The sequence below is a fragment of the Cibotium barometz genome, chromosome 65 (genome assembly GCF_041138505.1).
Source record: "Cibotium barometz isolate CiBa-2024 chromosome 65, ASM4113850v1, whole genome shotgun sequence".
Classification (NCBI taxonomy): domain Eukaryota; kingdom Viridiplantae; phylum Streptophyta; class Polypodiopsida; order Cyatheales; family Cibotiaceae; genus Cibotium; species Cibotium barometz.
In genome coordinates this window covers 17,449,557-17,475,450 of record NC_141110.1, presented here as the reverse complement: position 1 = coordinate 17,475,450, position 25,894 = coordinate 17,449,557, and the positions used below count along the sequence as shown (strand labels likewise).

General features: G+C 45.5%; 1 protein-coding gene across 6 annotated transcripts in view; it reads right to left on the bottom strand.

Annotated features, from left to right (window-relative positions):
• Nucleotides 1–25,655, bottom strand: part of RAD9 (cell cycle checkpoint control protein family) — a 58,635-nt gene extending 32,980 nt beyond the window's left edge. For 4 of the 6 annotated variants that reach the window (XM_086797091.1, XM_086797093.1, XM_086797092.1 and 1 more), the window contains exon 1: nucleotides 25,521–25,655. In XM_086797091.1, the coding sequence (XP_086653217.1) occupies nucleotides 25,521–25,625 (105 nt within the window). In that variant the 5' untranslated portion in view covers nucleotides 25,626–25,655. The remainder of the gene's footprint in view (nucleotides 1–25,520) is intronic. The other 2 variants (XM_086797095.1, XM_086797096.1) reach the window with 2 other exon arrangements.
• Between the last annotated feature and the right edge of the window lie 239 nt (nucleotides 25,656–25,894).

Below are 25,894 nucleotides of genomic sequence, written 5' to 3'. Positions count from 1 at the left end.
TGCTTCCAATCCGCCCCTGTAGATCAACGCAGCAGTCCAACAGCACCTACAGTTCAACGCAGCCGTCCAGGTACACTGCCCAGCAGCTCTACAGTCCCTGCAAATATAGGCGCAGCCAATCAGGTCATAGGCGCAGCCAGACAACAGTTCAGCAGGCCCCAGACAGAATAGATCTCTGCATTTCTGCACTTAACAGAGCCGGCAGGTGTTCAGACCAGTCCTTCCCTGCGTTTACAGTCCCACAACAGCCATACAGTCTGCATTTCAGTCCAGCATCCGTCCTACAACAGTAGTCAGACCTATAGACCTGCGTTTGCAAATTTCCAGCAGTTTCAGCCTTGATTCATCAGTCTACATCAGTATCCAGCATTCAGTGCATCATCGAGGCATACACCAGTCATCTGGTAAAGGTATTCTATCATTCATAAACATTTACAGCATTCTAACATAGCTTAGAACAGTCCACCGCCTTCTTTTCTCAGCCTCAGGTGTGCAGCCCTTCCTCATGCCCTTGGGTAGAGTGCATAGGCTCGAGATCAGTTCATTGAGGTGTTTCTACAACCGTGTACAGTTCAGCTAGGCTTCAGATCCTCCGAGATCTTGCGTTTGGCGTATCTTCAGTCCACAGTCATTCTCTCTAAAGTAATAAAGCAAATACTATCTTGTTATCGGGATAGGGGGCCCTTCAGTGGGTAATTTGGGACCCAATTTGGTGTACAGTTCTCATCTCTCTCTCTCTCATATGTCTTTAAAGTTTGAAGTATTAAAGTGGATTGCTAAACTCACGAAACTCTGGATACAGAAGACGGTGTGAGCATTTGTGTGACACGATCTTCCAATACAAAGACTTCCGCTACATATCACATTGGTATCAGATTCAGACTGTCCACACACACTGTATCCTAGCGTGGGGGCATCCTTGGATGGTTAGATTGCGCTCCGGCACACGACCACTGACTTCAGCATCATGTCTACAGAAGAGAGTACTCATCAGCCGGAAGACGTCTTCCCCGAAGGAGACCATGTTCTTCCGCCTACAGCAAACACCATAGCTCTTCTGAGAGCTCAGAACCACTTGCTCATGGAGCGTCTCCAACTCTTGGAGGCAGCAACAGCACGTCCTTCTCCGCCTTCAACAGCACCCAACTACATCTCCCTCTTCTTTCAGATGGAACAACAAAGGAGAGAGGATGAGGCCCGAAGGAAAGAAGAAAAAGCAGAAAGATGGGACTATGAGAAAGCCCAATGTAGGATCGACGAAGACCGGCGTCAGGCTAAACTCGCCGCTCGGGAACACCAACGTGAGCTTGATCGAGAACGCATGTTACTCGAGCACCAACGGGAAAAGGAGGCCATACACTTGAGGTATCAGCAGCTCTCCTCAGTCTCCCCAGTCATACGTGTCACCAGCTCGCAGTCCACAGCAGCATCCACCACCGTCATTCGCAGTCAACCAATCAGTAAGTATGATGGTAAGTGTGATCATTCATCAGTTTAATGCTCATTTTCCATTAGCTAGGATCACAGACCCACAAGATAAAGTCCACTTATTAGCGGCTCCCCATCTCACTGGTGAGGCAGTCACTTGGTGGCAGCATTGGTCTAGTATTCATACAGACCAGGCCACAGGTGTCACAGCCTTTGATTGGGACATCTTTGTCCATGACCTGAAGACCAGATTTCTCCCGCCCCAGTACATGACCCGTCTGAAAGATGAGTTCTATGGACTCAGACAGAACGGATCCCCAGTGCTTCAGTTTTCCGGAAAGGTTATTACTTTAGCACAATAGTTAGGGCTATCTGCGCAGACCAAGATGGAGCAATTCATTCGTGAATTGGATCCTAACATTCAGTTCACAGTTCGTAACTTTGAACCCAATACATATGACCGGGCTTTGACTCTCGCTCAAAATGAAGAAATGATGATGAACGGAGGCAAGCCCAAGCAGTCATCACACTCCAGTACCAAACCCCAACAGGGGAAGGGTAATTCGTCTTCTAAAGACACTAAGACAGACAACAGTCCTAGCTCTAGTTCAGGGGGTAAGGAATCCAAGCCTAAGAAAGCCCTTGAGGAAAAGACTGAAGTAGGCATTACTGGAGGTTATCTTCCTCCAGAGGAGCAAAGACAATATCAGTCAGAAAACCGATGTTTTTTCTGTCATACCATTGGGCATGGTAAGAAGGATTGTCCACAAAGACAAGCGGAGCAAGCCTCCAAAGAGCCTTCTGCCACAGTTGCCGCAGTATCTCCCGCTCCTCCAGACCCGCCTACTACCATAAACGCAGTTCAGATCTTACCTTCTATGCATTCCATGCCATCCGTGGTACTTGATGCTAAGCAAGAGGGTGAGGCAACAACCACTGAGAAAAGCCTGATCCGAGCTTATGGCTCTGCCAAGGGCCGACAGTTCATAATCCTTTTTGACATGGGCAATTCTGAGGACGCCATCTCTCCCCAGTTGGCTACCAACATGAGCTGTACCTTAGTGTCCTATCATTTGGAGGTAGACGAGTTTACACCTAGTCTCCGCACCCACATATCTCAACAGGCACAGCAGTTTTCTTTTCAAGTTCAAAAGGCCTCATTCCAGCGAGATTTCATTGTCTCTCCTCTTTTGGGATGTGACATGATCTTAGGAATCCAATAGTTTCATCAGTATGAACCTATTCCCAATTGGAGACAGGACACCTTTATTATCTCTAAAGGTTTTCTTGAGCCTGTCATGATTCGGGGGGATAGGAGCATTCTTGGCGTTCCTATGATTTCTCATCTCCAGGCCCGACGAGCTATGTGCAAGGGAGCAGCAAAAGGAGCATTGATTTATGCTCAGACAGCTTCTATCTCATCGATAACCGCTATCTCATCTTCTTCAGTCCCTTAGTTGTTGGTAGATCTCCTTTCTCATTCAGACATTTTTAAGGATGATCTCCCACCCAGTATCCCACAGTTAGCAGAACCTCCTAGCAAGTTTCCCTCTTGTCTTTCCAAGACTTTCACGGGCAAGCTAGAACAACAGTCAGTTCTCAAACATTTGGAACCTGTTCCTTATGGACACATTTTCACAGTCACCACAGACCACCAAGCACTTAAGTGGCTCCCGAGGATGCCAAGTGCCCAGTGGAGTGCTCAGCACACTAAACAGGGTCAGCTCTTCCACCAGGCTGGAGGAATGATTAAGTACATCCCTAGTCAGCATAACCCAGTAGCAGATGTTCTTAGTAGAAAGACCAGCATCTAGACCAGTCAGGAGTCTACCATTCTCAACATCTCTAGAAAAGACTTAGAAGATCAGTATGTCGATTCTACAGAGTTTGGTACTCAACCCAGTTTGGCCCTCAATTTTGAGCCTGGCCATTATTCAGTTCACAAACAGGCAAGTAAGTTTAGACAAGATCCACACTTCAAGGAAGGGGATTGGATCTATTTGCGTACATTCCGTAGTTTTGGCCCTCTTCCAATGGTTAAGAAGTCAAGTGATGTCTCCATGAAATTAAAGTGCCTACCAGTTGGACAATGCATGATGTTTTTCATGTTTCTTGGCTAAAACCATATGTTGGTCCAGAAGTGTTTGATGTTTCAGATGAACAGCAGCCAAACGTGGTAGACGAAGCAGAAGTTATTGAGCCCGAGCAGATCCTTCTTCATCGATGGAAGCATGGTTCCGATCGACGGATACGTCAGTTCTGTACGAAATTCCGAGATCGAGGTACCCACGAAGCCGTATGGCTAGACGAAGAGTTCTTCTAGGAGTACCCCCAGTTGTTGGCGGACTACTTGGAAGTCATGAACCTGCCGCCAAGCTAGCAGGAGGGAATGTCACATGCACTCTGCACTCAGTGCATGGTGACAAACTGGCTCATCATCAGCAGTGCAACATTTGTACATTATTAGAACCCAGTAGGATGATATTTGTCGTAAGTCGTGACCCCATTGTATATCCTCAATCCAGGATAAGTCAGGCACGAGCTACGTAGGTCATTCCTCAGCCTTAGCAGGTCAGTCAATCAGTCAAGTCCCTTAACCCACTTGGAGAATCATTCATGCATGTAGAGTCGGTAGAAGCCTTAGGGTTTGCATCAGAAAGTACTCTACATCCTACATAATATGCATTCATATGCCTCTGCATCATTTAGAACATCCCAGAAACCTTAGGGAATTTACTAGGATTTATCTAGTAATTTTTTCCATATTTTATGGTATTTATTTAAGCATTTATTGTCATTTATAAACATAAAGTTTATTAAATTATCACCAGCCAACTTCCAACCCCTATCTAGTATAAATAGGCTTGCATAGGGCTTAGTTCCTCATTCAGTCTTCAGTGTGCTAAGAGCTTCCTCGTCAGCCCTAGGAGTACCCTTGCCTTCAGCCCTAGACTAATCCAACAGCCTTGGAGCTTCTACGTTTGCTTCTCTAGCCTTAAGAACCTGCGTTTTGCTTCCAATCGGTCCCTGCAGATCAACGCAACAGTCCAACAGCACCTGCAGTTCAACGCAGCTGTCCAGGTACACTGCCCAACAGCTCTACAGTCCCTGCAAATATAGGCACAGCCAATCAGGTCATAGGCATAGCCAGACAGCACTTCAATAGGCCCCAGACAGCATAGATCTGTGCGTTTCTGCACTTAACAGAGGCGGCAGGTGTTCAGACCAGTCCTTCCCTGCGTTTACAGTCCCACAACAGCCATACAGTCTACATTTCAATCCAGCATCAGTCCTACAACAGTAGTCAGACCTATAGACCTGCGTTTGCAAATTTCCAGTAGTTTCAGCCTTGATTCATCGGTCTACATCAGTATCCAGCATTCAATGCATCATCCAGGCATACACCAGTCATCTGGTAAAGGCATTCTATCATTCATAAGCATTTACAGCATTCTAACATAGCTTAGAACAGTCCACCGCCTTCTTTTCTCAGCCTCAGGTGTGCAGCCCTTCCTCGTGCCCTTGGGAAGAGTGCGTAGGCTCGAGATCAGTTCATTGAGGTGTTTCTACAGCCGTGTACAATTCAGCCAGGCTTCAGATCCTCCGAGATCTTGCGTTTGGCTTATCTACGGTCCACAGTCATTCTCTCTAAAGTAATAAAGCAAATACTATCTCGTTATCGGGATAGGGGGCCCTTCAGTGGGTAATTTGGGACCCAATCTGGTGTACAGTTCTCATATCTCTTTAAAGTTTGAAGTATTAAATTGGATTGCAAAACTCACAAAACTCAGGATACAGAAGACGGTGTGACAAGATCTTCCAATACAAAGACTTCCGCTGCATATCACACCAAATCCATGAGCTTCTCATGCAATAAAATACAAGCATTGTCCAAGAAAACAAAACAATACACGCAAATAAAAATAAGCCATGCACACAAATGTATGCATTTAAACACATATTTTGGAAGAAACCCCATCTATTTATATGTACTTGATATTTACAAGGACTATGGTATTTGGCTCTCCAAGATCCATCAAATGCTTAACATGCTTCTATGCAGCCAAGATCTCGTAGATACAGCTAGCATACACATACATGGGAAGCTTATGTCAGAATACGCAGCGGAGATGATGACCAGATCTTGGGAACACGAGCAAAAACGCAGGCAGAAAAACAGCACAAGAGAGAGAGATGTAGGCGAGTAACTCTGCTCTGATATACACTAGAAGATCCCGAATATGATACAAAGGTAGTGGGGAGCATGGGGCATATTTATATGCCCCATAGATGCAGTCGGCCTGTGCTAGAGGCTCTCCACGACTGCATAAAGCAGTCGGCCAGCAATAGTAGCCTCCACGACTGAAGGACCAAGTCGGCCAGCCACCCACCAGCACCTACACGACTGTGTAAAACAGGTCAGCCAGCCATGGGGTGCAGTCGGCCAGCACCATAGGCTCCTGCCAACCATCTGGCATCCATCCACACCACGGAAAAATGGGAAAAAATAGGGGAAAAATGCGGAGTGGGGAAAAATGATAAAACACCTCATAAGGGCGGGCACACCCACAACAAAGGCCCTGGTGTATAAATCTAGACAGGAGATGACTTCTAACACCCCCTCTCAGCTTGTGGCTGTGTAACCAACCACTGGGAGCTGGGGTGCCGCCTAAGCAAATCCTGAGAGAGCGACTTCGTGAAGAGGTCCACCGTACTGTCCTCCGTCGAACAGAACTCTAGCAAGATGTCATCAGCAACGATCTGTTCACGAACAAAGTGCCTCTGGATGACCATGGGTTCCTCCAATGAAAGCCCAAACCTGCAATGCAACCTCTGCATCCTCACCACCTCACAAGCAACATCACAAACAGCCCGGTACTCCGCCTCTGTTCTCGACAAGGCAAAAGATGACTGTCTCCTACTGCTCCAAAAAACTGCTCCTGGGCATGAAGTAGATCTCCTCGTGTCCTGATATCCTCCCCAAACCGAGTCACTCCAACCGTGGAGTCGGACTCTATCCAACAATCCCCCTCCTATGTACCAGAGTCCCTGATCCTTTGCATGCCGCAGAAACCACAGGAAACGCAATCCTGCCTCCCAAAGAGACATCTGCAAAACCATGAGCTCAACTGCCTCATCAGGAAGCTCTCGTCCAAACTGGTGTCCATCAACCAGATCAATGAATCATCCTGCTTCTGAGTCAAAGAGGCATCACACTGCTCACTAGGATCAACACCTGTTACGGTGCACAAACAAGTCCTGGAAACCTGATGAAACCTGTCAACCACCCCCTCCGAGTCCGGAACCACAAAGCCTGGAGAAACCACCTCCTTCTACAAGTAAGCACCTGCCACCTGCCTAGCTTTCCGAAAGGTCCCCGTAGAAAGAACATCCTCAACTACTGGAAGTTCTATGTCCCGAACACTACGAGACATCAGAGCATAAGTGACCTGTTCAGCTTCCTCTGACTTACGAACACAAGAACTACCAACATCAGTACTGGAAAGTTCCTGCCAACTGCTGCCATGTACTGGCAAGCTATCCACCACCTGGTCTCGGAAAGCTCGCTGGCCATTACCAAACTGCCACTCATCACAACCTTGAGGACCTGGGAGAGAGAGTGCTGAAAGCCTGTAAACTCCATTCTCCACTCCGTCTTCCCAAACCACTTGGCCTATTGCTTTGTCCCGGAGAGCAACAAAATGCTCATCAAACTCCACCCGTACGCCAGTCTTGCAAACCTAATGCACTGACAACAGATGAAAACCAAGTGCCGGAACATACAACACCTGGGAGGAATGCTTCCCTCCTCTGCCGTCGGGAACTATCTCCATCCTGCCCTCACTGTGAACTAGGATAGTGGACGTATCCCCAGTAAGAATATGACCAGAAAGCCTGCAGAGATCCTGTAAACCAGAACGAGAAGGAGTCATGTGCCTGGAAGCACCACCATCGAGAATCCACTCCCAGGTATCCGTTGCGGAGAGTCCTCCAATCTCCTCCCTGCCTGAAGAAAATGAAACATCGGTGTCCATCACCTCCAGGTGCACAAAAGCCGGAGTCTTCATGATTGCTGCTGAGGAATCTTCACCCTTCTCGGTCTTCGGCTTGAGACACTGCCTCCAATAGTGGCCTTTCTCGCCACAATCATTACAGGTCCTCTCTGCCTTCAGTTTCTCGCGGTCAGCGTCGGACTTCTTCTCAGAAGACTTCTCCGATGAAGCCTTCCCTTTGCCCGAGTTACGGCCTTTCGACCGTTGGCCAGTTAAGGCCTCCGAACCTCCACCCTGAGAAGGGTTCGTGAATCGTTCCTCCTGGTCCAGGACCATGGGCACAAGCTCCTCCCACGTGATGGTGCTGAGCCTGCCACTGGTAATCAAAGAGGAGTAAAATGGTGAGTACGAAGAGGGCAAGTGTGACAGCAATGTGATGGCCATGTCCTCTGACGATATCTCCTTCCCAGCCTGAAGAACTTCTTGCTGAAGAGCCTGCAACTTGTTAATATGCTCCCGCATCGTCGACGACTTTGCAGGGCTCATAACCCGCATCTGTACTTCCAAGGAAATCCTCTTCATAGGCGATACCCTGTTGTAAAGTGAGGCCAAATGCTGCCATATACCTCTGGCCAGCATCATATGCTTTACATGATTGATTACCTGTGGTGTGCAGTTGAGAAAGATAAACGAACGGACCTTGGCATTGACACGATCCCACATCTGTGTCTGGGCCTCCCGGTCCTTTCGGGTTGACGGTAACTCCCCTTCCTCTACTTCCGGCCGTGGAATACCAACAACGACGAAATCTGCGAGATCATAAGACTCCAAAACAGATTCCATCATCACCTTCCATATGCCGTAGTTGCTCCCGTCCAACTGACGGTCCACCAGGAACATGGGGAGTGTCGGGATCTTCACGTGCCTCTCGGCCATCTCTAACAGATCTGCCATTGCCGGGATGTACTCTGAAAAGGGTGGGTGGGTGGGAACAAAGAAGAACTGATACCAGCAAGTGGCTGTCCAGCAAATCAGCCCGCCGTCCTCTTGCTTCTCCTCTTCCCGAACAGTCCAAAACAGTCCACCAATCAGCCACAAAACAGCCCCCTCTTGCTCACACAAATCCCAAGACCTATCTAGAGCCTAGGGCTCTGATACCATGTCAGAATACGCAGCGGAGATGATGACCAGATCTTGGGAACACGAGCAAAAACGCAAGCAGAAAGAGATGTAGGCGAGTAACTCTGCTCTGATATACACTAGAAGATCCCGAATATGATACAAAGGTAGTGGGGAGCATGGGGCATATTTATATGCCCCATAGATGCAGTCGGCCTGTGCTAGAGGCTCTCCATGACTGCATAAAGCAGTCGGCCAGCAGTAGTAGCCTCCACGACTGAAGGACCAAGTCGGCCAGCCACCAGCACCTACACGACTGTGTAAAACAGGTCGGCCAGCCATGGGGTGCAGTCGGCCAACACCATAGGCTCCAGCCAACCATCTGGCATCCATCCACACCACGGAAAAATGGGAAAAAATAGGGGAAAAATGCGGAGAGTGGGGAAAAATGATAAAACACCTCATAAGGGCGGACACACCCACAACAAAGGCCCTGGTGTATAAATCTAGACAGCAGATGACTTCTAACAGCTTAACCATAAACATTCCATGGCTAAATGTAGTGTCCAACACCCATGTCCATGGATAATAGAGAATTTACAATATGAATCCCAACAAAATTAGGGAGTAGTTGCATCCCCCCCGGCTTCTAAACAGTTGTCCTCAACTGAAAAGCTTCCAAGTAGTTGTTGAGGAGATCGGGATATTCTTTAAGATCATGTTCTTGCATCCACCTTGAATCCATAGGAGAATAGTTTTTGAATTTAACCAAATACTTGTGTATGACCTTGCCTCCCTTAAGCTTACGCTCTTGATGGAAGACAATCTATTCGGGTTGTAATACCTCCTCTAAATCATCGACTTCTGGTGGATCTTCTGTAACTAGTTGAGAAGGTGGAGTTCCAATAAATGGTTTCAACATGCTGATGTGGAAAGCATTATGTATGTTTCAATGATTGGGCAAAGCCAACGTAAAAGCCACATCATTAATCTTTTGAATAACCTGAAATGGACCATAATACATGTTGGCAAGTTTGAGAGCCTTGCCTTCTTGTCCTGGCCGCTTCTGGAGACGTGCCTTTTCAAACTTGAGAAGAACCCAATCGTGCTCTTTGATGTCCATATGACGCCGATGCCGATCGGCAGCTTTCTTGTGCTTTGCTTGAGAGCGTTGTATGGCTGCCCGAACTTGTGCATATGTGATATCAGATCTCTAACATATTCATCAGCAGCAAAAATCTCATCCTTGTACGAAGGATGGGTGGAAGTATTACCTTGCCATAGATACCTCAAATGGAGCTTTGCCACTGGAGGAATGGACTGTATTATTGTATGCAAACTCAACCAAGGGTAAATATTCTCCCATGCTGCCTTTTGATCATAAACATAGCATTTGAGTAGATCGAGGACCACTGAATTTGCTATTTCACTTTGCCCATCAGTTTGAGGATGATAGGCACAAGAGAAATTGAGCTTAGTATCCATATTGTCAAAGAGAGCTCTCCAAAATAAGCTCGTAGTCCTTGGATCTCTGTCTCCCACAATGGACTTAGGCATTCCATGATGTTTAAAAACATGAAAAAGAAAGAGTCGAGTCATATGATTGGGTTTGATAGTCTTTCTTACGAGAATAAAATGAGCTTGCTTACTAAAGCGATCAATAATAATCCAAATAGCATTATTACCATAAGCAGATCGAGAAAGATCTGTGATAAAATCCATTGCTATGCTATCCCAAGGTGCTTGAGGGATAGCCAAAGGCTAAGGTAAACCAAGCAACTTATGCCTATCATACTTAATTTTCTCGCATACCACACACTCACGAACATATTTTTCTATACTTTCTGGCATACCACACACTCACAAACATATTTTTCTATATCAACCCGCATAGAAGGCCAATAGAAATATCTTTCCAAAGCTTGAGTAGTGGGCAAAATACCTCTATGACCTACATAGGGAGATGCATGTGCTTCATCCATGACCTTTTGACGAAGCTCCTTGACTACACAAATGGCTTGATGGTGATATGAATAATCATCCTTGATGGAGAAAGGATGGATTGATTTTGCAGCCTGTAAATCAGCCATATCTCTTTGAAATCTTCATCAGTATTATACATTTGAGACATAGATGAAAGGTCCTCATGATAGGCAGTGGTGATAGCATTCACCTTGGGCCTACTAGATAATGCATCAGCTACCAAATTATTCTTTCCAAAAGTGTGAAGAATCTGAAAATGAAACATGGAAAGAAAATTAGCCCACCGCATCTGCTTCTCTGAGAGTTTTCACTGTGTGAGAAAATGCCCGAAGACTCTAATGATCTGTTTTGACCATAAATTCAGTACCTAAGAGATAGTGCTCCCATATGGTTAAAGCATGAATCACAGCCATTAATTCTTTTTCATAGATGATACTATGTGTCTCTGCATCTTGCAATCTTCAACTTTTAAAAGCCACAGCATGGCCTTCTTGATTTAACACTGCTCCTATGCAATCACCACTTGCATCACATTCCACAACAAAGGATTCATGCAAATCTGGTACAAAAAGAACTAGCCGTTGACTAATGGCATCCTTTAGCTTCTGAAAAGCTATCTTTTGTCTAATACCCCAAACAAAAGCAATCTTTTTCTTTGTAAGATCATGTAATGGACCAGCCAAAACAATAAAATGCTTAATGAACCTACGATAATATGAACATAAACCAAGAAAGCTTATGACTTCATGCACAGAAATCAAGTCAGGCCAATCAACAATAGCTTGAATCTTGGCAGGGTCCATGTGTACACCATCCTTAGAAACAATATGGCCAAGATAATGAATTTCAGCCAAGAAAAATTCACTCTTTTTGGGATTGATATAAAGTTTATACTTGCGGAGTTCTTCAAAAACAATAGCCAAATGGTGCTTGTGTTCCTTCTCGGATTTGGAGAAAACTAGCACATCATCAAAGAAAACTCCTATAAACATTCTGTGATTTCTGAAAAATACGATCCATCATGCGATTAAAAGTAGCAGGAGCATTAGTAAGACCAAAAGGCATCACTAAATACTCATACAATCCAAATGTAGTCCTGAAAGCTGTGATGTGTTATGTACATCTTGCGGAGCTACTCTTATTTGGTGATAACCACTTTTCAAATCACTACGGCTGAAAACAGATGCCCCTTGGGGTTTATCCAAGATATCATCAATTCTCGGTACTGGAAACCAATTCTGGATGGTTATCTTATTCAAGGCCCTGTAGTCAATGCACATTCTATATGAACCATCTTTCTTTTGTACCAACAAAACGGGTGAGCAATAAGGTGATGAGCTAGGTTGTATCAATCCCTTCTCAAGAAGATCATTGACTTGTGTCATGATTTCTTCTTGTTGACTTGCACTCACTCTATAAGTGGACTGATTTGGAGGTGAGCTCCCAGGAATCAAATCAATGCGATGATCCTCAGGACGCTGCGGGAGAAGTTGCTTAGGCAAAACAATCTTCATAATGATATAAAAAATCTTCCCTAGACTTATCTAGATGTGTCATACTTTCATCTTTAGATCTAATTTGCTCTTTGACAAAAACCAAGTACAAACAAATAGACTTCTTTATTTGCTTTTTAATGGCAATATGGCCTACAACGGAAATAGTTGCACTAGTAGTGCCTGCATGAATACAATACTGCTTGCCCTTATGAGTAAAGGTAAGCGTCTTCTTTTTAAAATTTGAAACTGAAAGCATGCGAAAATGTCAGGGCCTGCCAAGTAAAACATCATATCCCGAAGAAGTAGGACCTATGAGGAACTCCTCATGATCACCATAGTTGCCAATTTGAATGCAAAGCTTGCCAACCACTGGCGTTACATGTGCATTCAATCCTACAAAAGCAGACTCTGCATGCATACTAAACTGCGAAGCATATGTCCAATCAGGAGTAGGTCAACCATACCAAACAACCGACAAAATTTGTCGAGAATCTCCCGAGTGTACTTCTGCTGAGAGAAGAAAATGCCCTTCGAGGTCTGCAAAATCTCAAAGCCAAGAAAATAATGCAAGAGGCCAAGATCCATCATCTCAAACTCTGTCTCCAAAGCATCCATAACAGAACGGATCCGCACAGAATAAGAACCGTAAAGATGAGGTCATCAACATAGACCACAATGATAACAATCAACCCCCTCTCAAGGAGGATATAAAGGTTCGAATCTGCGTGAGAACGGCGCAGGCCGAGCTTCTGAAAGAACTCATCAATCCACTGGTACCAAGCCCGCGGAGCCTACTTTAGACCATATAAAGCCTTCTCCAGCCAGTACACATGATCCTGTTTGCCCGAAACAACAAATCCTGGCGGCTAATCAATATAAACCTCCTGTGTAAGCTCTCCATTCAGGAAAGCCGACTTGACATCCATCTGAAAACGGGCCATCTATGATGTCCCGCAAGTGCAAGAACGGTGCGAATGGTAGTCATCTGGGCCGTCGGAGCGAAGGTCTCATCGAAGTCGACACCAGGGCGCTGAGCATAACCCTTGGCAACCAACCTCGCCTTGTGGTTGTCCAAGCTGCCATCAGCTCGAAACTTTGATTTGAAGATCCAACGCACACCAATCACCTTACACTGCAGTGGCCGAGGCACCAAAATCCAAGTGCCATTCCGTTTGATAGCATCCAGCTCTACCTGCATAGCACAACGCCAAGGCTCATGAGAAAGAGCCTCGCCTACAGAAGTGGGATCAGAAGGACCATTAATGATAGTAGACATAAGAGCATAATTAACAAACATGTTGCCCTCATGAATTTGTTTCCCTGTAACTCTGGAAGAACGCCGAAGAGAACCAGCCGAAGGAGCAGAAGAAAGCTCACGTAACCCAGAATCACGAACTGTCTGATAATACCAACCAGGTACAGATCTACTCGAACTCACCGGAGGAGGAGCAAGGTCATCATCATCTGACTAAGTGTCCTCAGTTGGAGGTGTAACAGAAGCAACGGGAGTAGGAGGAGGAGGAGAAGGAGGCAGCGACGGAGGTGAAGGAAGAAGAAGCTCACCACCCCCCTCTGAAGATGTAGGAGTCTCGTCGAACACCACATCACGGCTCACAACAACTTTACCGGCCTGAGGATCATAAAGACAATATGCCTTGGACACAATGCTGTATCCGAGAAAAGTCATGCACTGAGACTTCGAGTCCAACTTGGAGCGATGCTCCTTAGGCACATGAACATACGCGGTACACCCAAATATCCGGAAATGAACAACGGAGGGCTTCTCACCATGGAAAACCTCATATGGAGTTTTATCGGGAAGAGTAGCAGTAGGAGACCTGTTCTAAATGTAGACAACAGTGGAAGCCGCCTCAACCCAGAAACGTCAAGGTAATGAAGAATGCTCAAGCATAGCACGGGCCATCTCCATAATGGTCCTATTCTTCCTCTCTGCAACTCCATTCCATGATGGAGTATATGATGTAGTAAGCTGTCCCCGAATGCCATGTGTCTTGCAATATTGCTTAAACTCCTCGGATGTGAACTCACCCCCTCCATCCGAACTAAGAGCCTTGACCGAGTGACCGATCTCTTTTTCCACCTCAGCTTTCCAATCACAGAAGTGCTGAAAAGTCTCATCCTTGGTCTTCAGAAAGAAAACCCAAGTATATCGGGTAAAATCATCCATGGTCATGAAGGGAAAGTATGCAGGCTGAAAAAGACCTTGTATGGTTTGAAACAAGCTCCACAAGCTTGGTATGCAAAGATAGATGCTTTCCTACTCACTCAAGGCTTTGTGAACAGTCCATCAGAAGCCACTTTGTATGTAAAGAAAGAAGAGAAAGATCTGCTGGTCATCAGTCTTTATGTAGATGATCTTTTGCTCATGGGATCAAATGATGACAAAATTGCAGCTTTTAAAGAGATACTGCAACAGACATTTGGCATGTCTGATTTGGGGCTCGTACACTACTATTTGGGCATACAGTTTGTGCAGGATAATAGAGGCATTGGGTTGTTGCAATCTCGGTATGTTGCTAAACTTCTGGAGAAGTTTAAATTTCAGGATTGCAAGCCTATTAGCACTCCTATGGAGCCTCGGATGAAACTGTCACTACAAGATGACAGTATTTTATTTGATGCCACTACATATGCTCAGGCTGTTGGGTGCCTTATTTACTTGTGTACTACACGGCCAGATATTCAGTATGCCGTATCTCAGTTGAGCAGATTCATGCACAGCCCACGATTGTCACATTGGCAAGCTGTGAAGCGAGTATTTCGGTATTTGCAAGGTACCTTGTCTCTAGGATTCCTGAGGGGAGTGACATGCAGCTATATGCTTATAGTGATTCAGATTGGGCTGGTGATTTTGATACCACACATTCCACTAGTGGAAATTGTTACATTCTTGGCTCATGTATTTCTTGGCTAAGCAAGAAACAGACCACAATGGCCACTTCGTCTTGTGAGGCAAAGTACAGAGCAGCCTACACTACTACCGTTGAGTGTGTCTGGCTGCGTCGTCTCATGATTGATATGGATATTTCAGTGGAGGAGCCTACACCTATCTATACTGTCAGAGTGCCATTGCTGTGGCCAGGAATCCTGTGTTTCATGCTCGCACGAAACACATTGAGATTCACTATCATTTTGTTCAGGAGCGACTCCAGGCAGGTGATATCAGTCTGATCTACTGTCCTACAGATCAGAATGTGGCAGACATCTTCACCAAAGCATTACCACGTCCGAAATTCGAGGCATTCCGCACTGCTTTGAATTTGTTTCCTTTTGGTGGATGATGTACAGTGATCACATATCACTCCAGGGGGGTTTGTTGGGTTTTATGTTGTGTATGCACCCAGAGGAGTGCTAGTGATCATCAGTAGATTACTGGGGCACTTTTTACTTCAGTTAGTGGAGGTTTTTTCCCCAGTTTTAGCTTAGTTTCACTTATAATAGTTTGTAAGTGATTTGGTCCACCTGGCACACTTTATGGCCGGACCATGTGAACACAACTTTTAGGTCACATCTTTATGTGACTATTGTACTTCATTTTTTCACTCTCAATACATGAGCAGTCGTGTTCCTCTCTCTGCTTCTCACGTTTCTTGCTGAAGTACCTTCCAAACCCTAACCCTAACAGCTGAGCTCCTTCATTTGGTATCAGAGCTCCCAGGTTGGCCTGCCCTGCCCGTACTGCTCCACGGGCCCTGCCCGTACTGTTCCACGCCATCAGTGTCCGTACATTATCGCCTTCAACTGCAGCCACGTACAGGTAGTCGCCTTCAGCCGTACACTCCGTACAGGCGCCTGTCCTGTTTCGTACTCTACTCCGTACATTAGTCGACCAGCTATACTGTTCCGTACACAGCACCGTGCAGCGCCTACTTTGCCCCGTACACAGTTGCCCAGCCCCCCGTACAGTACCTGCAGGCGACCTACACTCGCCGTCAGCTACTCGCCCAGCTCCGTACAGTACCTGCTGCCAACCTATCGACTGTTGTTCCCGTACAGTACCTGCTGCGTGTACCTGCTCCGTACAATCGCCGTACAGCTGTTCTGTACAACGTGCAGTCGACCTGTACCTGCACTGTACCGTACACTAGTTCCGTACAGTCTACAGCGCCTGTACCTGCAAAATCCCATTTGTGGTAAGCTTTACTAGTTCTGAAATTTGGACATTTTCTCTGTGAAAATTTTCTGGCAGATACAGGCAGATTTTCTTGCAAAGAAATCTCTACAGGTTTTTTGCAAGGTTTTGGGTGCAGTAACTTTGGGCATTTTTGGGCATTTTGGCACTGTGTGAGCCATTTTTGGTGCTCTACTCAGTCAGTGGTGCATTGTGTTGCACATTCAGAGGATTGAGAGTGCAGGCATATTTGGGTTAGCTGTATTCAGTGGAGTACAGTTGCTTTCAGGGTTGTTGCTATTGGGTTTTTTGATACACAGGTACAACATTGTGCATTGGCATAATGGCAAATCAACAGCAGAGTGATGTATTCACGTATTTGTCTAAGGAAGACAAGTTGGACGGCATGAACTACTCCTTGCGGAGTTTTATGCTGAGAAATGTGCTCGTGGCAAAAGGTCTTTGGGATTTTGTTAGTGGTGATGAACCACGTCTAGGTCTATTGCCTCCAGAGACTCCTCCCCAAGGGGATGCTCGTGGACGAGGACAACAGGTACAGGCACCAGGTCAGCCATTGCCTGTTCAAAGAACAAATGCTCAGAAGACATGGGATGCCAAAGATGCACAAGCCTTGTCACTTATTGCATTGTCAATACAGAGGTCTATTATACCTCATATTCGTTCAGCTGGCTCTTCACGGAATGCATGGGTGACTTTGGAGCAAATGTATGCTGCTCGTAATGAGGCTCGGATCTCGTTTTTGAAAAGAGAGCTGGAAAATCAGAAAATGCATGAAGGAGATGATATGTCTAGCCACTTGAACAAGCTGCAGGATTTGAGAGAGCACCTCATCAATGTGGATGAGATTATTCCTGAGACACAGTTTGTGTCCACCATCTTGAACTCTTTGCCAAGATCTTACTTGGCTTTCATACCTCTTTGAACCTCAGCATGAGGAATGCTGTTGAACCCCTTAAGTATCAGGAACTTGTTGCTCTCTTGCTACAAGAAGAGCAAATCAGGAAGAACATGAATATGAATACGAGTGCTGAACAAGCATTTACTACAGGTCAAAAAGGGAAAGGCAAATCTCAGCCAAAGAGTTCAAATCAGAATTCAGGTGATGGTGGTTCATCTCAGGATACCAAGAAAGGTGATGGACAGCCCAAGAAGAAGGGCAAATGCCATTACTGTAAGAAGCCAGTTCACTACATCACAGAGTGTAGGAAGAGGATTGCCAAAGAGAAGGCAAAGGAATCTGGGATGTCTGTAAATGATGCCTCTAAAGCTCCTCCAGAGACTGCTTCTTTTGTTGAGGACAAGGATTACTGTTTCTACACATGCAGCTATGATGCCACTTGGTCTTCACAGGCACTCAGTGTGACAGAGCATGCATGTACTTGGTATTTTGATAGTGGTGCTTCAAAGCATATTACATCTCGCAGGGATTTGTTTTGTCATGTAGGCCCTGCCCCTGTTGGCAAAACCGTTCAGTGTGCCAATAATGCTTCATATCCAGTTCGTGGCATTGGGGAGATTCAGCTCACAGCCATTGATGGCTCTATTCTTCGCCTTACAGATGCCTTATATGTACCAGGGATAAAGAAGAATTTGTTGTCCATTTCTTCTTTAGCACAGTGTGGTATGCAAGTCCACTTTGATGATGACAAATGCATGGTCAGAGACAAAGCTAATGCTTTGACCTTGATGCTTACTGGTACATTATGTCATGGACTTTATCAGTTGGATGCATTTCAGCCAGTGGATCAGTCTGCTTATAATGCATTCACTCTTACTCCAGCTATGGTTGATGCGGAGTTATGGCATGCTCGCATGGGGCATGTAAATTTTGGTAGTCTTATGCTTATGCAGCGACATAACATGTTGACAGACCTACCTCTTATGGAGAAGCCTCCAGATCACATATGTGAAGGATGTATTTTGGGAAAAATGCATCGGTTTTCCTTCCCACGTGATCAGACTCTACGAGCAACTGCAAAGTTACAGCTTATACACAGTGATCTTTGTGGTCCCATGCAGACGAAGTCATTAGGAGGTTGCTTCTATTTTGCTACATTTATTGATGACTTCTCTCGTATATGCTGGGTCTATCCGTTGACACAGAAATCACAGGTATATGATGCATTTTTGGCCTTTGTAGCACTTGCTGAAACAGAGTCAGAATGCAAGGTTAAGACTCTTCGTTCTGACCGAGGGGGGGAATATGTGTCACATATGTTGAATTCCTTTCTTGAGAGTAGAGGTATCAAACATCAGTATACTACTCCTTATGCTCCACAGCACAATGGGGTTGCAGAAAGGAAGAATCGGTCACTCATGGAGATGGCCAGATGTATGTTAAAGGCAAAGAAGCTACCACATATCTTTTGGGTGGAAGCTGTAATGTGTGCTTGTCATATTTTGAATCGATGTCCCACAAAGGCATTGGTTTCCATTACTCCTTTTGAAGCTTGGCATGGCCGCAAGCCTTCGGTATCACATTTTCGTACTTTTGGGTGTCTTGCATATGCACACATACCCAAAAAGTTGATGAGGAAGTTGGATGATAAAGCCACAAAATGTATTTTTGTTGGGTATAGCCGTGAGAGCAAGGGCTACCAGTTATATGACCCACTATCCAAGAAGATATTCACTAGTCGGGATGTGATTTTTGATGAAAAATCAAAAATATCCATGGCTGGTTATGATGTAAATCAGGCTGAAAATGATCTGTTTGAAGGTCTACTACCTATGGAGTTTCATTCCACAGTTGGTGATCCAACCCATGAGGGTACAGGACAACCAGCCAATCATGAAGGTGGTGCAGAAATTCAGCAGCAAATTGAGCCAGAAGTTGAGCCAAATATGGGACAGCAGGCTCCACAGGTCAGACACATACCTAGATGGTATTTGAGGACATTACAGGACAGCCATCTAGAGGGTCCTCTTGCTGGTCGTACTCGTAGGGAGACACGGACCAATGAGCATGCACACATCATGGATTTGAATATGGTTATGGCAGCCAGTTTACAGGATGATGATGAGCCTGATTCATTTGTGGATGCACGAGACAATGTGCATTGGAATAAAGCCATGCAGGATGAGCTTGATTCTATTGAAAGGAATCAAACATGGGATTTGGTTGATCTGCCCAAAGGCAAGAAAGCCATTGGTACTAAGTGGGTCTATAAGTTGAAAAGACATGCAAATGGATCCATTGACAGGTACAAAGCCCGTCTAGTTGCAAAGGGCTATGCACAGAAGGGGGGCATTGATTATGAGGAGACATTTGCTCCTACATCCCGTATGTCGACACTTAGGTGTGTCATTGCATTGGCTGCACATCGTGGTTGGGTTGTTCACCAGTTGGACATCAAGACTGCTTTCCTACATGGGGATCTCGAGGAGGAAGTTTATGTACATCAGCCCATAGGTTTTGCAAAACGTGGTCATGAAGGGAAAGTATGCAGGCTGAAAAAGACCTTGTATGGTTTGAAACAAGCTCCACGAGCTTGGTATGCAAAGATAGATGCTTTCCTACTCACTCAAGGCTATGTGAACAGTCCATCAGAAGCCACTTTGTATGTAAAGAAAGAAGAGAAAGATCTGCTGGTCATCAGTCTTTATGTAGATGATCTTTTGCTCATGGGATCAAATGATGACAAAATTGCAGCTTTTAAAGAGATACTGCAACAGACATTTGACATGTCTGATTTGGGGCTCGTACACTACTATTTGGGCATACAGTTTGTGCAGAATAATAGAGGCATTGGATTGTTGCAATCTCGGTATGTTGCTAAACTTCTGGAGAAGTTTAAATTTCAAGATTGCAAGCCTATTAGCACTCCTATGGAGCCTGGGATGACTGTCACTACAAGATGACAGTATTTTATTTGATGCCACTACATATGCTCAGGCTATTGGGTGCCTTATTTACTTGTGTACTACACGGCCAGATATTCAGTATGCCGTATCTCAGTTGAGCAGATTCATGCACAGCCCACGATTGTCACATTGGCAAGCTGTGAAGCGAGTATTTCGGTATTTGCAGGGTACCTTGTCTCTAGGATTCCTGAGGGGGGTGACATGCAGTTATATGCTTACAGCGATTCAGATTGGGCTGGTGATTTTGATACCACACATTCCACTAGTGGAAATTGTTACATTCTTGGCTCTTCATGTATTTCTTGGCTAAGAAAGAAACAGACCACAGTGGCCACTTCGTCTTGTGAGGCAGAGTACAGAGCAGCCTACACTACTACCGTTGAGTGTGTCTGGCTGCGTCGTCTCATGACTGATATGGATATTTCAGTGGAGGAGCCTACACCTATCTATACTGTCAGAGTGCCATTGCTGTGGCCAGGAATCCTGTGTTTCATGCTCGCACGAAACACATTGAGATTCACTATCATTTTGTTCGAGAGAGACTCCAAGCAGGTGATATCAGTCTGATCTACTGTCCTACAGATCAGAAAGTGGCAGACATCTTCACCAAAGCATTACCACGTCCGAAATTCGAGGCATTCCGCACTGCTTTGAATTTGTTTCCTTTTGGTGGATGATGTACAGTGATCACATATCACTCCAGGGGGGTTTGTTGGGTTTTATGTTGTGTATGCACCCAGAGGAGTGCTAGTGATCATCAATAGATTACTGGGGCACTTTTTACTTCAGTTAGTGGAGGTTTTTTCCCCAGTTTTAGCTTAGTTTCACTTATAATAGTTTATAAGTGATTTGGTCCACCTGGCACAGTTTATGGCCGGACCATGTGAACACAACTTTTAGGTCACATCTTTATGTGACTATTGTACTTCATTTTTTCACTCTCAATACATGAGCAGTCGTGTTCCTCTCTCTGCTTCTCACGTTTCTTGCTGAAGTACCTTCCAAACCCTAACCCTAACAGCTGAGCTCCTTCAGTAATCCCTCAACCAACCCATCCTTCGAAGCTTGCTGCAAAAGCTGATAACTCAAATGGCCAAACCAAGCATGCCAAAGAGCAGAAGAACCAGAAGAAAGCAGAGCGGTCAACTTGTAGAGACCACTATCTTGGGCTCCCTCAGCCAAGATGCTACCAGTCGCCTTATCACGAATGGTAATCTCATAACGAGAAAAGATCACCTCCGCACCCTGAGCTGTAAGAGCACTCACTGACAAAAGGTTAAAAGCCAAATCTGGAATATACAGAACGTCAGAGAAGTACCTCTTGTCCTCGTCAGAACGGAAGATGGAGATAGTGCCATGTCCATGCACTGGCACAGAAGAAGAATCATCCAGAGTGATCTCTCTTGCTTGCACACAAGCAGGCTACACAGAGGCGACGCCTTCTTTCCCACAAGCGAGCAGCTATAGGTGACTCGCTTGCATTTCATGCTATCAGGCAGCTGCAGGCGACCTTCTCTCTTGCACACAAGTGGGCAGCTGCACGCAACCTCTTTCTCTTGCCCACAAGCGGGCTGCACCCAGGTGACTCCTTCTCTTGCCCACAAGCGAGCTGCACACAGGCGTCTTCCTCTCCCACAAGCAGCTATAGGTGACTCGCTTGCATTTCATGCTATCAGGCAGCTGCAGGCGACCTTCTCTCTTGCACACAAGTGGGCAGCTGCACGCAACCTCTTTCTCTTGCCCACAAGCGGGCTGCACCCAGGTGACTCGCTTGCATTTCATGCTATCAGGCAGCTGCAGGCGACCTTCTCTCTTGCACACAAGTGGGCAGCTGCACGCAACCTCTTTCTCTTGCCCACAAGCGGGCTGCACCCAGGTGACTCGCTTGCATTTCATGCTATCAGGCAGCTGCAGGCGACCTTCCCTCTTGCACACAAGTGGGCAGCTGCACGCAACCTCTTTCTCTTGCCCACAAGCGGGCTGCACCCAGGTGACTCCTTCTCTTGCCCACAAGCGAGCTGCACACAGGCGTCTTCCTCTCCCACAAGCAGGCAGCTACAGGCGTCCCTCTCTACCACGCGAGCGACTGCAGCTGGTTCTCTCTCTCTCTCTCTCTCTCTCTCTCTCTCTCTCTCTCTCTCTCTCTCTCTCTCTCTCTCTCTCGCCGGCGGCCAGCAACAGCAGCAATTGGGCCATCTCCTCTCATGCGAGGGTGCCCAGCTCTATTAGAGGCCATATTCATTGTTTTACAGGGTACCTTGATTGAGATTCAAACGAAGGTCTTTGGTGTAAATCTTTCGAGAGCTATTCACTGCTGCTAACACCCGTTCGGTGCCGGGTAGTCCAAACTTTGGGAGAACCACGGTCTGTGGGTGCCGAGATCGGGAGAGCCAGGCGTTAGTACGGGACGGGAGCGCCTGCTTGTGCGTGGTCCTGGAACACCAGTGGGGCGCTCTTTGCGGATTCCAGTGAAGGCACGGAGACCATAGAGACTAGACTTCTTCAAGTGGTTCGCTCTACTTCGAACGTCTACTTCAAGACTATTGTTTGGTTACTGTATTCATTTCAGTTGTACATGGACATCATCTGGTTCATCGAACCCATGGAACATTGTACCCCTTAAATACTCCCAATAATATATTATATATATTGAGGGGGGGGTCGGCCCGTTCCGGCCCCAGTGCTGGTGTCCATTGATCTTTATTTCATTTCAGTTTTTCAATTGTTATTGAGTTGTCCATTCATATTGTGATATTTAAGTTGTGCTATTACGCGTGTGGGTGTCCAACGGAGTCTACTCCCACTTGACGAGATCGGTTTCATATACTGACCAAGATGCATATAGAAGATGGTGTGGAGGGTTGATTTGCAAGCCGATCGGGTCTCCTTCTCCTGGCAACTCATGAGCCTTGCGTTTTTCTCCTACAAGCTAAGATGATGTGCATTTTTTGCATAAATGTTGTTGTGGGCTGAATCGGACCTGATTTGGGCCTAAGATGACCGTCTTCTGCTCAACATTTTGCTACCCAAGCAGGCCGCACTGCTACACTGAAGATGGGCTGCATTTTTGCTCTAGTGGCTGCCTTGATGATGTGCGCTAATCTTTGGATGGCTGCCCTTTGCTTGCTGATTTGGCCACCCTCCTTATGCAATGCTTTTGCCTCCCTTTCTTACTTAGGCTGAGAGGTATATATGCCCCACTAGAATGCTGGTAGGTTGAGAAAACACATAGCTCAGATGAGAAAACGCATAGGTTTAGAAACAAAACGCAGTATTGACAGTGATGATGGCAACATCTCTAATGAGAAACACATAGAGAACATGTGGCTAAGGTGGCTCTGATACCATGTTAGCATTCGTGGTGGCACGATGGAGCATGTGCAAAGAGAGATTAGGGTTTGTTGAATGGCTGGTGGATGGAGGATAGACATGGTGAGTGTGTGTGTGTGTGTGTGTGTGGAGAGAGAGAGAGAGAAAGATGTGACAAAGCTCAAGAGAGAAAGATTGCACAACTCAAATGATATTCCATGTAATGATAGAACCACCCAAGTACATGCTTTTATAGGCATCAAGCCTTATCTTTTGACCAAAATTTAATAAGAGTTATTCACACCCAAAGAGGATATTCAAACTAACTCCCTCCGAAATACCCAACAGTGAGCACCAAGCACCCGACAGTTTCCAAGATTAGACATTGGATGGTGGCCAAATGTGACCAAATGATTAAAAGACTGCTAATAAACTTGGCATTCTGCCAAGTAAAATGCATGCTTGTGCGGATTTTGTGACCACATCGGTGTTGAGCGCTGGACAACAAACTTAGAACGCACTATTCTCTGGTTGCATGACCCGTTTGAGGGCCCAAACGGTATCAGATGGCTGTGGGAGTTGCACATAGTCCCTACAAAACTATGTTGTAGTCTAGACGGTCTCAGATGGCCATGGGAGTTGCACATAGTCCCTACAAATCTATGTTGTAGTCTAATATGGTCCGAATGGGATGATATGGTTGGTTGGTCATTTTGGACCAAGTCGTGGATTGGCCGACATGGCTGACCTACGTCCATGACGACCCTAGCCACTATATATGTCTAGACTAGTTTGACAACGTGTGTTATACATCGAGTTCATTGTGTTCAAGCACTCTTGTAAGCAAGACATCCACCGGCCAGAGCCTCCCTGGATTGCCATCAAACCCTAAGCACACGGGTGGACGGACAACCATCAGTTTGTAATCAAAGTTTGCAACCATTAATATTGTTTACTCACCACTTCTTTTTGCAATTTAGTGCTTTGTATTGTGAAGATCATGCTTCTGCTATTGTGTTCTCTTACAAGGAACCCCTCGAGCTGGAAGCTCCGCACCAAGGAGCCTAGAGGGAAGAAACCTCCAAGAAACATGACGATCAAGAGGGGACTCCAAGTACGAAAGGACAACTCTCCAAGTGTCATGACACTTTGAGCGGCCTCTCAATGGTGGTCTTGTTTGACTGCCAGGGCAGTTCCAAGTGTTTTTGAGCGGCTTGCTCAACAAGCTCACTAGGACTTGACAACCAAAAGACTGGACAATCTCACTGGACTTACCTGATGGAAGGAATCTACAAGTTTGTTGCCCAAAGTGCCACACTAGTCAGGTGGAGTTTCCAAGCAATTTCATAGTCACAACCTTGGTAACTACTTGGTGCGGACGTGGTTTTGGATGTAAGGTGGCTTCGACATTGCAAACCCATATTGAATGGGATTATGGTTATTTGTGGATGACAAAGACGCTACCTAAAGCAATAATCATCCCAAGTAGACTGAAGAATGGACTGAAGTCTATAGTCTCTAGTGTATAGGTTTTGAAGTCCAGAAATTGAGGTCTTCCCTGTTGTTGATGACACTGTTGAGACTAACCATGTGAATGTGTTTTCTCAGATCATGCACAAGTGGTACTGCATAAGAGACGCAGAGCTACATGTAGAAGATCATAATCTAATAGAGAGAACAAGGAAAATTTGGGAAAATCAAACTTCTTCTCACGAAAGATTAGGAACGAGGAAAAGGAAACGGAAACGGAAATGGAAAAGGATCCTGGAGTTTCTGCAACTTTTGGCTTGGAAACGGCAGTCTCTTGTTACTATGGTTATAAATGAGCCATAAATAATTGCATACAAGATTGCTAATGTTGACAATGGAGTGCCATCCAAATGATACGACCTTTTGCCAATGTTGTTGATGCTGTGACTAAGGGGAAAAATTCAAGAAACCCATGAGAAGTTACTGTAAAGAAGAAGCCTTGATGCAGTTGACCAATAGTAGCAATCCAAAGGAGTTTCTGTGTATATACGCATGTGCTAATGTTTCACATCTATAAGTGCGCCCTTATATGTATATGTGAAATGAAATGTAATTTGCAGGCATGCATGTATGTATGGCTGCTCAAAATGAACAGCAAGGTGATATAGGCCGCGTCAGACGATACTGAAGGTTCAAAGAGCTGACCTTGTCTGAAAGAGCTTCGATGAGTAGTTCATTCCCGATTCTCGTCAGGCAAGTGATGGCCCTGTGGAAGCCCTTGATCTGATTGGCGGTAAGCAAACACTCCATGGCGCGACCTCATAGAAGTGGAAATTTCGAGCGTTTTTTATGTTTGATAATTGAGACGAAAGTTTTGTTATTGGCGATAAAATTTTATTTATTTATTTATTTTTATATTGATATGCACCCAAGATGTGTTTTGGGTGAAATTAATTAGTTTGGTTAAAATTTTGCAAGCTAGCTCATATGTAAGGTTTTAGCCCTTTTATTCTTTTTTCCTAAAGCTATAGCGTGATCTTTTATAAGAATAGTAAACTTGGCTTTGTCTCCGGTCACAT